Here is a 13,736-nt window from a genome sequence, read left to right as displayed (position 1 = left end):
ACGTGTTGACGTACGAGCATATATTGTTATTGTTTAGTATTGATGAATACTATTACGTTGAACGATGATAAATCACCGGAATTGGGTGATTTGATATTATATTTGTTGTTGTTTATTATTGTTGATATTGTTGACTATCGTTGTTGGTAGACGTCTCGTTGATGTTATCACGTTGATGTTGTTCGTTCAACGATATTGCTGTCGCCGGAGTTGGGGTGCGATGTATCGTTGATGTTATTCGTTCGACGATATTGCTGTCTCCGGTGTTGGGGTGCGACGTATCGTCGATGTTGTTGTTCGTTCAACGATATTGCTGTCTCCGGAGTTGGGGTGCGACGTATCGTTGATGTTATTCGTTCGACGATATTGCTGTCGCCGGTGTTGGGGTGCGACGTATCGTCGATGTTGTTGTTCGTTCGACGATATTGCTGTCGCCGGAGTTGGGGTGCGACGTATCGTCGATGTTATTGTTGCAGTGTGATGTTGTTGAGATTGTTGATGGCTGATTGTCCAAAAACGGCAAAGGGGGTATTTCTGTTATCATTTCAGTTATATCTTATGTTGTTGTTAATATAACTGTTATGTATTACGATGATGATTGTTGTATATGCTCACCCTTTGGGGGCTGTTTCTGTTGGGCAGGTTACAGGACTATGCGTGAGACAGGATGGTGGTGAAGGACTAGGTGTGTCTAGTCAAACGGTCCTGTAGTTGATAGTAGATAGAGACAGTATAGTTTATTGTCTTATTTGAGTTGTATGTGTGTATTTATTATACTGTTTCTGCTGCATTGACGTAGATAGTGTGGTGACTGCACTATTTTTGTCGTATATGCATTATATTATTACGTCGTTGAAAAGAAATTTTTTATGCATATGACGTCACATGTTGCATGATTACGTGGCGAGATTTGGGGCGCCACATTTGGTGGTATCAAAGCATATGTTAGATGTCTGGGATGGTTAGGAGTTGGGTTTGTGATGAGAGAGTTGGATGACGATATTATCTGCGTGTGTCTGTGCATTTGACTTGTTATTGATGATTTCTCGATGGGATTGATTGTTCTTTAGTTGCGTGTGCTTTCGTGCGAAAGGTGTGATGATGATTACTGGATTGTAATTGTTAAATGTTATGATTAACAATTTGATTTCCAGTGATGGCAGCTAGAGAACAGGTACATCCACACGAGGAAACAGACGAGGTTGACAGTGGGTTTGGGCAGATGAATCCATTGCCACCTCCTCCTATGGGACAGGCACCTGCAGATCAGCCTTTATTGCCTGGTGAGTTGACTTTGGCACATTTTAGCAGTTATCTTCCACCGAGATTTGATAGTTCTGAGACGGGTGAGCGAGCAGAGGAGTGGATTAAGAGGATAGAGCAGATTTTTGTGACCGCTCCGTGTGCTAGGTCTGCTTGGTTACGATTGGCTACATTTCAGCTTTCGAGGAATGTACTATTGTGGTGGCAGACGACTGAGGCCGGATTGAGAGCTCAGGGCCGTACTGTTGATTGGGATGTGTTTCGCTCTCGTTTTCTTGATAAATATTTTTCTATAGCAGCCAGACAGAAGAAAGAGAAAGAATTTGAGGATTTGAGACAGGGTAGTATGTCTGTTGCTGAGTATGAGACTCGATATTCTGCATTGTTGAAATATGTGCCACATGTTGCTACGAATGTTCATGCTAAGATGAGGCATTTCTTGAAAGGGTTGAAGTTGGAGTTATTTGATCGTGTGCAATCAAATAACCCGGTATCATTTGAGGATGCAGTGACGAGGGCTGAGTTGGTTATGCAGGAGTATGGGGCTCAGGGACGATTATCAGAGCCGACTAGGGAGTCATTGCGACCGCAGGGACAGTCTTTTAAATCTCATAGGGGTTCATCTTCTTCTTCAGCATCATCTGGGAAGCGTCGATTTGATTCACGACATGTTGATAGTCGTGGGGGCAGTTCTCAGTCTGTTCAGGGGCAGAGAGGAGAGTCCAGAGCAGTGAGATGTTTTCGTTGTGGGGGACATCATCTGATCAAACAGTGTACACAGACCGAGATCACCTGTTTTGAGTGTGGCAGTGTGGGCCATATAGCCAGACAATGTCCTAGACGTGAGGGACAGCGAGAGCCCAGTAGTGATAGAGGTAGATCCTCAGGGAGAGGAGGACGACAGCCTCAGCAGTCTACACCGCGACCTTCTGGAGGACAGCCACGTATGCAGGGAGCTGGTCCGCCTCAGGCACAGGTGTATGCTTTGACCCGGGAGCAGGCAGAGGAGGCACGAGAGGAGATGATAGCGGGTAAGTGTTATTTATGTTCTTATCCTGCTTATATTCTTATTGATACTGGTGCCTCGCATACATTTATATCGAAGAGGTTTGTGGTTGAGCATCATATGCGCTCGTCTCCATTGTCTATGCCTCTTTCTGTTTCGACACCTTCTGGAGTTGATATATCAGTTGTATCTATGATATCAGATGGTATTATTTCTTATGAGGGCTATGAGCTGAGATCTGATATGATTATTCTAGAGATGACTGATTTTAATTGTATTGTGGGAATTAATGTGCTGAGGAGATATGGTGCGACGGTTGATTGTTATCAGCGGGTAGTATACTTTTATACCGATGATAAAGAGCGTTGGACTTTTTATGGGAAAGGTTCTCGTCCCCGTGTTCCGTTGGTATCTGCTATTCGGATGTCTCGGTTATTGGAGCATGGACATGAGGGTTATATTATTTATGCTGTAGATGTGATAGAGAAGAAGAAGGATGTGGGAATAGAGGAGATACATATAGTTGCTGAGTTTGCTGATGTATTTCCTGATGAGATTCCAGGCTTCCCACCAGCTCGTGAGGTGGAGTTTGGGATCGAGTTGATGCCAGGTACTTCCCCTATTTCTCGTACTCCTTACAGAATGGCACCAGCAGAGTTGAGAGAGTTGAAAGCCCAGTTGCAGGACTTGCTGGACAAGGGATACATTCGCCCTAGTGTATCGCCTTGGGGTGCACCAGTCTTATTTGTGAGAAAGAAAGACGGAACGATGCGACTTTGTATTGACTATCGACAGCTGAATAAGGTAAAGATTAAGAATAAATATCCCCTCCCTCGTATTGATGATTTGTTTGATCAGTTACAGGGAACCTCAGTATATTCGAAGATTGATTTGAGGTCAGGATATCATCAGATACGAGTTAGAGAGGAGGATATTCAGAAGACAGCATTCAGGACTAGATATGGGCATTATGAGTTTTTAGTTATGCCGTTTGGGTTGACGAATGCTCCAGTTGTGTTCATGAGTTTGATGAATAGGGTATTTCAGCCTTATCTCGACCGGTTTGTTATTGTGTTCATTGATGATATATTGATATATTCCAGGAGTGAGGCTGAGCATGCAGGGCACTTGCGTTCACTATTACAGGTGTTGCGAGATAGACAGTTGTATGCCAAACTCAGTAAATGTGAGTTTTGGTTGGATCGAGTGGTCTTCTTGGGTCATGTTATATCGAGAGATGGGATTTCTGTTGATCCAACGAAGGTCGAAGCAGTGTTACAGTGGTCTGCACCTACATCTGTACCAGAGATCCGTAGTTTCTTGGGTTTAGCAGGTTATTATCGTCGATTTATCGAGGGATTTTCAAAGATTGCTAGGCCTTTGACACAGTTGACTCAGAAAGGTGTGCGATTTCAGTGGTCTGAAGCATGTGAGAGGAGTTTTCAGGAATTGAAGCACCGACTGACGACTGCACCGGTGTTATCAATTCCTACAGAAAATGAGAGGTTTGTTGTTTATACTGATGCATCATTACATGGTTTGGGATGTGTTTTGATGCAGGATCGACATGTTGTGGCATATGCCTCGAGACAGCTGAAACCACACGAAATAAGGTACCCTGTGCATTACTTGGAGTTGGCAGCCATTATCTTTGCGTTGAAGATATGGCGACACTATTTATATGGTACCTCGTTTACGATTTATACTGATCATAAGAGCTTGAGATTCCTGTTTACACAGACAGAGTTGAATATGAGACAGAGACGGTGGCTAGATTTGCTGAAGGATTATGATTGTGAGATTGAATATCATCCTGGTCGAGCCAATCTTACAGCTGATGCATTGAGCCGTAAAGTGAGTTGTACTGCAGAGGATGTGAGTCGTTTATCAGCTATGATGATGTCTTGTTGTTCATTGGGATATGATTTTGATATCTCGACGACTCCTATCCAAGTATCTACCTTATTAGCTGAACCTAATATATATGGTTGTATTCGTGATGCACAGATGACAGACGAGAGAGTTCAGCAATGGAAGGAGTTAGTTTCTCAGAAACAAGATACTCGTTTTAGAGTCGCTGATGATGGCAGTTTGAGGATAAATGTTAGATGGGTAGCACCTGATATATCTGAGTTGCGTCAGGGTCTGTTGCGGCGTGCACATTGTAGTCGATATTCTATCCACCCTGGTGGCAAGAAGATGTATAAGGATCTAAGCTCTCAGTTTTGGTGGAAGGGAATGAAACGTGATGTGATTGATTTTGTATGTCGATGTCTCAATTGTCAACAAATCAAAGCTGAGAGGAGAAGGCCAGAAGGTGAGTCGAGGAGTTTAGAAGTACCGACATGGAAATGGGAGCACATATCGATGTATTTTGTTACTCATTTGCCAAGAAGTACTGGAACTATTGATGCTATTTGGGTGATTGTTGATCGATTGACGAAAGTTGCACATCTTATACCTTATAGCATGAGTAGTACGTACTTGATGATGGCACAGTTGTATATACGAGAGATTGTACGACTGCATGGGATTCCCGTGTCTATTATATCTGATAGAGATCCTCGATTTACTTCTCATTTTTGGGAAGGACTGCAGACTGCGATGGGGACAGAGTTGAGATTGAGTACAGCTTATCATCCTCAGACAGAAGGTCAGACTGAGCGTACTATTCAGACGCTGGAGGATATGTTGCGTGCTTATGTTATGGATTTTAAATCTTCTTGGCAGTCATCTATTCCATTGGTAGAGTTTGCGTATAACAATAGTTATCAGAGTAGTATTCAGATGGCTCCATTCGAGGCATTGTATGGGAGACGTTGTAGATCTCCGTTATACTGGGATGATGTTGATCGAGCTGCAGTCACATGTCCTGATATGATTCATGAGATGCAACAGAAAGTGTAATGCCCGAGATTTTATATCGTGTTAAATTACGATTATTGATTTTTAATCGAGACGATTATGAAAGGGCTAACCGAGACACAAAATGAGATCGCGTGTGAGAATTGATGTGCGAGGACAGTAGCATCGGTGCACATGCGCGACCGGATGCGCGCACATGCGCCAAAAAGGCAGAAGACCCCGCGCATATGCGCGGAAGATGTCGCGCATATGCGCGAGCCTTTGCAGTTGAGTACCAGTAGGCCTCGCGCATATGCGCTAGTAATGTCGCGCATATGCGCGAGTTGCCGAGATCGAGACCAGTAGGTCTCGCGCATATGCGCCAGAAATTTCGCGCATATGCGCGAGACATGCAGAATGAAGAAGTGACATTTGGCGTTTTCATGTATGTTGGTATATATATATATATATATATATATATATATATATATATATATATATATATATATATATAAATATATATATATATATACATGCAAACTTCTTCAGAAAAGAAGGAAACGGAAGCTTCGGGGGAAAAGTGCTTTTGATTCTAAAATTCGATTTTACGATCAATCCGTCCGTTAGATTTTAAATCCGACTTCGGTACCGTGTTCCTATCAACGCAGGCTACAACTGGACGTAAGTTTTACTACGTTTTGACATGTTTGGAAATTATGATGTTGTTAGAATTGAATATGTGGGGACCCGGGCTCTAACTCTATTCTTTTGGGATTTAATTGGATCTTTGTTCGAAAATGTGGGTCAAAATTTTGCTTTTAACATTAATTTAAATGTATAACTAAAGCATATCATGTCTTGATATTAAATAAACAACATAATATACATACATGTCTGTTTGGTAAAATCATACGCTAGTGTTCAAATCCCAACTACAACATAAGTAGTACAAGTCAAAAGGAAAACACTAGAAATCTGCAACGCCCGTGATCTCCACGCTATCGTCAATCTCTCATCTAGCTCGAGACCCAGATCCTGCCCCACCTGTTGCCATGCACACATACAGACACGACAACAGCCGGATAACTCCGGTGAGAACATATCCCAGTATAAAACATGGATGCATGCAATGTCATAATCATGTACAAAAGCATAGAATATATCAAATAACATGAATAAAATCTAAACATGTAGAAGAATACAAATCTGTATTCAACATTTAAATTTTGACTCGACTCATTTCTAATCTAGGGATCCCGGTGTGAATAAGACGGTCTGTTACCTACCCAACCACTCGGGGCAACGGTACGTCTTATTCCTAGACTTCGGTCAACTCTGTATCGAGGGTCTACACATATAGCAAATCTGCTCCTATGCGTCGATACACCGAAACGTCTAGTTTTGGCAAGTCTGCCAATATCTCCTATCTCAGGACTCGAATCTAAATCAATAAACAAAACATTACATAATCAAATGTAATAACAATCTAGTATGTGATTTAGGGAAACTCGTATCAAATCTGAATCGAGTTGTGCAATCCCGTGACCACATGAATTATACCTTTCTTGTCGTACTGTCTGTGTCGTAGTCAAAGGCTTGAGTTCACAATAGCCAATACAATCTGAAATAGCATAATCGATATGTACTCTATCAATATATATCTCAAGCAACTCAATATACAAAGCTGAAATCAGTTTCAACATAATTCGACGGCGTAATGGCGTAATTCTTCGATACCGCTCAACTCAATCTCAACAAACAATATATACAATAGCCACAACTCATAATCTTCATAATATACTCATCAAAACACAATATAACATGCTCAATTCTTCCAATCAATATCGATATACATGCTGGAAATTCGCAAGGCTCGTATACGGTGTCCGAAAATCATTCTGATAACAAATATACGATGCTCGGTATACCAAGAACACATATTTCTAACAAAATCATAATTTCCCAATTACATAGATTTCGAACCATGCTGAAAATAATCGAAACTTACATCCTTAGCTAGCCCTCGTTGCAAGGATCATGAATCTACACTCGGAATTAAAATCAGAACACAAGATCATTTAAAATCTCGACCTCAAGATCAAAGGACATGAAGTTTTCCTCCCAAGGTGCTCTCGGTTCTGCTGATGGGAAATGAAAGAATGAAGTGTCAATGCAAGGTATTTATATAGCATGCAATGTGTCATTACGAAATTCAAAAGTGGCAATCTCGCATGCAGACCGCGGGTGCGGTGACTCAAGAGTGCGGGTGCGCTGTGCTTACGGCGAGTTCATCCAAAAATGTAGCACCTAGACCGCGGGTGCGGTTCTTACATGACCGCGGGTGCGGTCTCACACAGCGGGTGCGGTCTTGCTAGCACCGCGGGTGCGGTGTCTGTTCGCACAATTTCACTAATTTCCTCTCAATGCACCGCGGGTGCTGTATCTCTAACACCGCGGGTGCGGTGTGGCTTCGGCCATACTTCAAAAATTCCACTCTAAATGTCATGCATTCTCATGGTTTCAAGTCTCACAGCGATAACAACGGATAATTCTCGAGCCTTACATTTCTCCCCCTCTTAGATAAGAGTTCGTCCTCGAACTCATACACAATAAATCATGCAAGTATATACAAAACTGTACAGTCACAACGGAAAGAAAGACTCACATCATAAAAATAACCCGGGATGCTTCTGTCTCATCTCAGACTCCGTCTCCCAAGTTGCTTCCTCGATGCCATGACGACTCCATTGCACCTTCACAAGCGGAATAGTCTTGGTTCTAAGCTGTTTCTCCTTCCGATCAAGAATCTGTATCGGTCTTTCCACATAGCTCAAGGTCTGATATAGCTTGGCTTCGTCAGGCTGAATGACATGAGAATCATCCGGCATATATTTGCGCAACATCGATACATGAAAAACATCATGTATACCGGACAATGAAGGTGGAAGAGCAAGTCTGTAAGCTCGATCGCCAATCTTCTCAAGGATCTCGTACGGACCGACGTATCTAGGAGACAACTTTCCACGCTTGTCAAATCTGACAACGCCTCTGAAAGGTGAAATTTTCAGAAATACTCTGTCTCCCTGTTCAAATACTAACGGTCTGCGTCTGATATTGGCGTATTTCGCTTGCCTATCTTGTGCCGTCTTCATTCGCTTCTGAATGATCTTCACTTTCTCGGTCATCTTACGAATCATATCAGGCCCTAACTCTGGTACCTCAGAGATATCATCCCAGTACAACGGAGATCTGCACTTCTTTCCGTATAAAGCTTCGAATGGTGCCATCTCAATGCTAGTCTGATAGCTGTTGTTGTATGAAAACTCACACAACGGCAATGAATCTTGCCAATTAGTACCAAAGTCTAGTACTACAGCTCTCAGCATATCCTCTAAAGTCTGGATAGTCCGCTCTGACTGTCCGTCTGTCTGGGGATGATAAGCAGTGCTCAGGTGCAAAGTCATACCAAGAGCCTGCTGCAAACTGTGCCAAAAGTGAGAAGTGAATCGTGGATCACGATCTGATACGATCGACTTCGGCACACCGTGCCATCTGATGACCTCTCTGACATACAACTCTGCCATCTGATCGTGTCGATATGTCATTCTGTACGGAATAAAGCACGCGGATTTGGTCAGTCTGTCTATCACTACCCAAATTGCGTCACAACCCCGCGAAGATCGAGGTAACTTCGTCACGAAGTCCATGGAAATGTGGTCCCATTTCCATTCAGGAACAGACAAACTCTGAAGTAAACCTCCGGGCTTCTTTCTTTCTGCCTTCACCTGCTGGCAATTCAGGCATCTAGATACAAATTCTGCAATGTCTGTCTTCATCTGCTTCCACCAGAATTGTGTCTTCAAATCATTGTACATTTTCCTGCCTCCAGGATGAATGCTGAACCGACTACAGTGTGCCTCCGACATGATCTGTCGTCTCAAATCTGAAATCTCTGGCACTACTAAGCAGTTATTCACATACAGAACAGAATCTCTAACCTGATACTCTGATATATGACCAGCTCTGACCATATCAATCGATCTCTGCACGCTCGGATCAGTTCTCTGTGCTTCTTTGATCCTCGAAATCAGATCTGGCTCAATCTGAATCGCAGCAAGTCGCAGCGGTCTACTCTCTGTATCAAATGTCAATCCAGACAAGCAACAATCTACTACTAAATTTGATACACCTATAGTCGACAAGGACAAAGAACATACCTTTCGACTTAAGGCGTCTGCCGCTGCATTCGACTTTCCTGGATGGTATTTGATCTCGCAATCAAAATCTTTCAGCAGATCAAGCCATCGTCGCTGCCTCATGTTCAACTCTGACTGAGAAAAGAGATACTTCAGGCTCTTATGATCGGAATAGATCTCAAATTTCTCGCCATACAGATAATGACGCTAGATTTTGAGTGCAAAAACAATCTCCGCCAATTCAAGATCATGAATCGGGTAACGAGTCTCGTGCGGCTTCAGCTGTCTAGAGGCGTATGCTATCACGTGCCCTCGCTGCATAAGAACACATCCAAGCCCTCTGTGAGATGCGTCACAGTATACAACGAACTCACCTGTACCTGAAGGAATCGTCAAGACAGGCGCACTAGTCAGTCTCTTCTTCAACTCTACAAAACTGCTCTCACACTCTTCTGACCATACAAATGGCATATTCTTCTGTGTCAACTGGGTGATAGGCTTCGCTATACTGGAGAAATCTCGGATAAAACGTCGATAATACCCGGCTAGACCCATGAAACTGCGTATCTCAGGCACAGAAGTCGGTCTCGGCCAACTGATCACATCCTCAACTTTACTCGGATCTACCGCAATACCCTCTCCAGATATAATATGCCCCAAGAAGACAACCTGTCGCAACCAGAATTCACACTTGGACAGTTTGGCATACAACTGCTCATTTCTCAAAGTCTTCAATACAATCCTCAAGTGATCTGCATGCTCAGTCAAACTTTTCGAATACACCAAAATGTCGTCAATAAACACAATCACAAAATCATCTAAATATTTCTGAAAGATGCGGTTCATCAAACTCATGAAAACCGCTGGTGCATTCGTCAAACCGAAAGGCATAACAATAAACTCGTAATGCCCATACCTGGTTCGGAATGCAGTCTTCGGAATATCAACGTCTCTAACTCTGAGCTGATGATACCCTGATCTCAAATCAATCTTCGAGTATACCGAAGATCCCTGTAACTGATCAAACAGATCGTCGATGCGAGGCAAATGATACTTGTTCTTCACTGTGGCCTTGTTCAACCGCCTATAATCAATACACAGTCGCATCGAACCATCTTTCTTTCTGACAAAAAGCACCGGAGCACCCCAAGGAGATACACTAGGTCTGATATATCCCTTGGACAGAAGATCCTCCAATTGTGCTTTCAACTCTTTCAGCTCTATCGGTGCCATCCTATATGGAGCTCTCGAGATAGGAACAGAACCGGGCATAAGATCTATGCTGAAATCAACCTCTCGAACTGGAGGCAACCCCGGAATCTCATCAGGAAAAACATCTGCAAACTCGCAAACCACTGGCAAATCTGCCAATGCTGGGCTCGACTTCAGTAAATCTACTGAATATACGAAAAAGCCCTCTGCTCCTCTCTGAAGCAGTCTACTCATAGTCAGAGCAGATACTAAGGGAATCCGAGATCTGGAACCCTTCCCACTCATCTGTCATGTCGGGTCTGAATCTGAAAATCTTGTGGAAACAATCTACCGTGGCCCTGTACTTGGTTAACATGTCTATACCAACTATACAGTCAAAATCAGCTAAACCAAGTACTACACAATCAAGATCAATCTCATGCCCCTCAAACTGAAGCATACAGTGTCTAACAGTAGTCACAGATATCAAACCACTTCCCAACGGAGAAGCTATAGACACTACTGTCAACAACGACTCAACAGGCAATGAATGTCTCAATGCAAAATGTTCAGATATAAATGTATGAGATGCCCCTGTGTCAATCAACACATATGCAGGATAACCGCAAAGAAAACAGCTACCTGCAATGAAACACGTGCCTGCTGTCTGGGAGGCTGACTCACCGTCTGACTACCTCCTGGTCTCTGCTGGGTCTGTGTAGAGGGTGGCTGGAAGGAGTGTACAGAAGATGCCTGTCTCTCCATCTGTTGCGCTGGTGCTGATGATCCGGTGCTCTGGAATCGTTGTGCACCTCTCTGGGGACAAACTCTGGCGAAATGTCCCTGTTGCCTACAGATGTTGCAGCGTCCCAGAACTCCTTGACACTGCTCCGTCGCATGTCGCCCTCCGCACGAACCACAGTATGCGCCACTATAATCTGACCCCTGACCTCTCTGTCGAGATCCACCTGAGCTCGATGAACTACTCCCAGATTTCTTAAATTGCTTGCCTTTAGCCTTCAGAAATTCCTTCTTACCACTACCACTAGCTCCGCTGTCAAAACGAGGAGGAGGTGGTGGAAACTGTACGGTAGTAGGCTGTGGCGGTCTCTGCCCCTGAACACCGTAGGAAGCTCCTCGCTGCCTGATCAAGCCAGCCTCTGCTCCCTTCGCTCGGTTCAATGCCTCTGAAAAAGTACTAGGCCGGCCTGTGTTCACCAGGGTAAAGACATCGGGGTTCAGCCCGTTGATAAACTGATCAGCCACTGCCTCGTCGTTCCCTGCTACATGCGGTGCAAATCGTAGCAATGCAGAGAATTTAGCAACATACTCTTCGATGTTCCACTGTCCCTGTCTCAGATTCGCAAATTCAGCTCCCTTATCTTTCCGGTAGGAGACGGGGAAGAAGCGCTGATAGAACTCATCCTTGAAGACTTTCCAGGAAATGTCAATGCCTCGGTGCTCCAAGGCTCTCTTCGTAGTCAACCACCAGCTCTTGGCAACCTCTTGCATCTGATGCCCTATCAATTTCACACGTCGCTCATCAGTATATGCCAAAGACTCAAACAACATCTCGATATCATCAAGCCAGCTCTCGCACTCTACTGCACTCTCTGTACCCTTCAGGGTAGGCGGATGGAAAGACTGAAATCTCTTCAATAAGGTCTCCATCGGCGTAGCAGTGACATCCATCTGTGCACCAGATGTGCTACCCTGCTCTGGCTGTGGCACTCGTCTAGGCGGCATAAATCTGATTATCACACTGATTAGTACATAATCAATATCATCTGTCTCAGCCCTCCTCTGATCATAGACTCTGATCGAGAATCAGTTCTGATTAAGGCTTGAAATGCTGTAAATCAATTCAGATAATACCACACAACATATAATAGGGAAAGCAATAATCATGCTAGCATCTCAAAAGCAAGGAAGATGACTCGATCTACCCCGCTCATTCTATTCTATCTCAGTCTACAGAACCTACTGCTCTGATACCACCTGTTGTGGGGACCCGGCTCTAACTCTATTCTTTTGGGATTTAATTGGATCTTTGTTCGAAAATGTGGGTCAAAATTTTGCTTTTAACATTAATTTAAATGTATAACTAAAGCATATCATGTCTTGATATTAAATAAACAACATAATATACATACATGTCTGTTTGGTAAAATCATACGCTAGTGTTCAAATCCCAACTACAACATAAGTAGTACAAGTCAAAAGGAAAACACTAGAAATCTGCAACGCCCGTGATCTCCACGCTATCGTCAATTTCTCATCTAGCTCGAGACCCAGATCCTGCCCCACCTGTTGCCATGCACACATACAGACACGACAACAGCCGGATAACTCCGGTGAGAACATATCCCAGTATAAAACATGGATGCATGTAATGTCATAATCATGTACAAAAGCATAGAATATATCAAATAACATGAATAAAATCTAAACATGTAGAAGAATACAAATCTGTATTCAACATTTAAATTTTGACTCGACTCATTTCTAATCTAGGGATCTCGGTGTGAATAAGACGGTCTGTTACCTACCCAACCACTCGGGGCAACGGTACGTCTTATTCCTAGACTTCGGTCAACTCTGTATCGAGGGTCTACACATATAGCAAATCTGCTCCTATGCGTCGATACACCGAAACGTCTAGTTTTGGCAAGTCTGCCAATATCTCCTATCTCAGGACTCGAATCTAAATCAATAAACAAAACATTACATAATCAAATGTAATAACAATCTAGTATGTGATTTAGGGAAACTCGTATCAAATCTGAATCGAGTTGTGCAATCCCGTGACCACATGAATTATACCTTTCTTGTCGTACTGTCTGTGTCGTAGTCAAAGGCTTGAGTTCACAATAGCCAATACAATCTGAAATAGCATAATCGATATGTACTCTATCAATATATATCTCAAGCAACTCAATATACAAAGCTGAAATCAGTTTCAACATAATTCGACGGCGTAATGGCGTAATTCTTCGATACCGCTCAACTCAATCTCAACAAACAATATATACAATAGCCACAACTCATAATCTTCATAATATACTCATCAAAACACAATATAACATGCTCAATTCTTCCAATCAATATCGATATACATGCTGGAAATTCGCAAGGCTCGTATACGGTGTCCGAAAATCATTCTGATAACAAATATACGATGCTCGGTATACCAAGAACACATATTTCTAACAAAATCATAATCCCACATACATAGA

General features: G+C 43.1%; 1 protein-coding gene across 1 annotated transcript; it reads left to right on the top strand.

Annotated features, from left to right (window-relative positions):
* The first annotated feature begins 1,156 nt into the window (after nucleotides 1–1,156).
* LOC140820513 (uncharacterized) lies at nucleotides 1,157–5,176 on the top strand. Its single transcript, XM_073180796.1, has 3 exons — nucleotides 1,157–2,999; nucleotides 3,830–3,882; nucleotides 4,277–5,176. Exons 1-3 carry the CDS (start codon nucleotides 1,157–1,159, stop codon nucleotides 5,174–5,176), a joined length of 2,796 nt encoding a protein of 931 aa, XP_073036897.1.
* Nucleotides 5,177–13,736: the final 8,560 nt, after the last annotated feature.

Source organism: Primulina eburnea, unplaced genomic scaffold (genome assembly GCF_022965805.1).
Source record: "Primulina eburnea isolate SZY01 unplaced genomic scaffold, ASM2296580v1 ctg1096_ERROPOS100000, whole genome shotgun sequence".
NCBI classification, from domain to species: Eukaryota; Viridiplantae; Streptophyta; class Magnoliopsida; order Lamiales; family Gesneriaceae; genus Primulina; species Primulina eburnea.
This window is presented reverse-complemented; position numbering and strand designations above follow the sequence as displayed.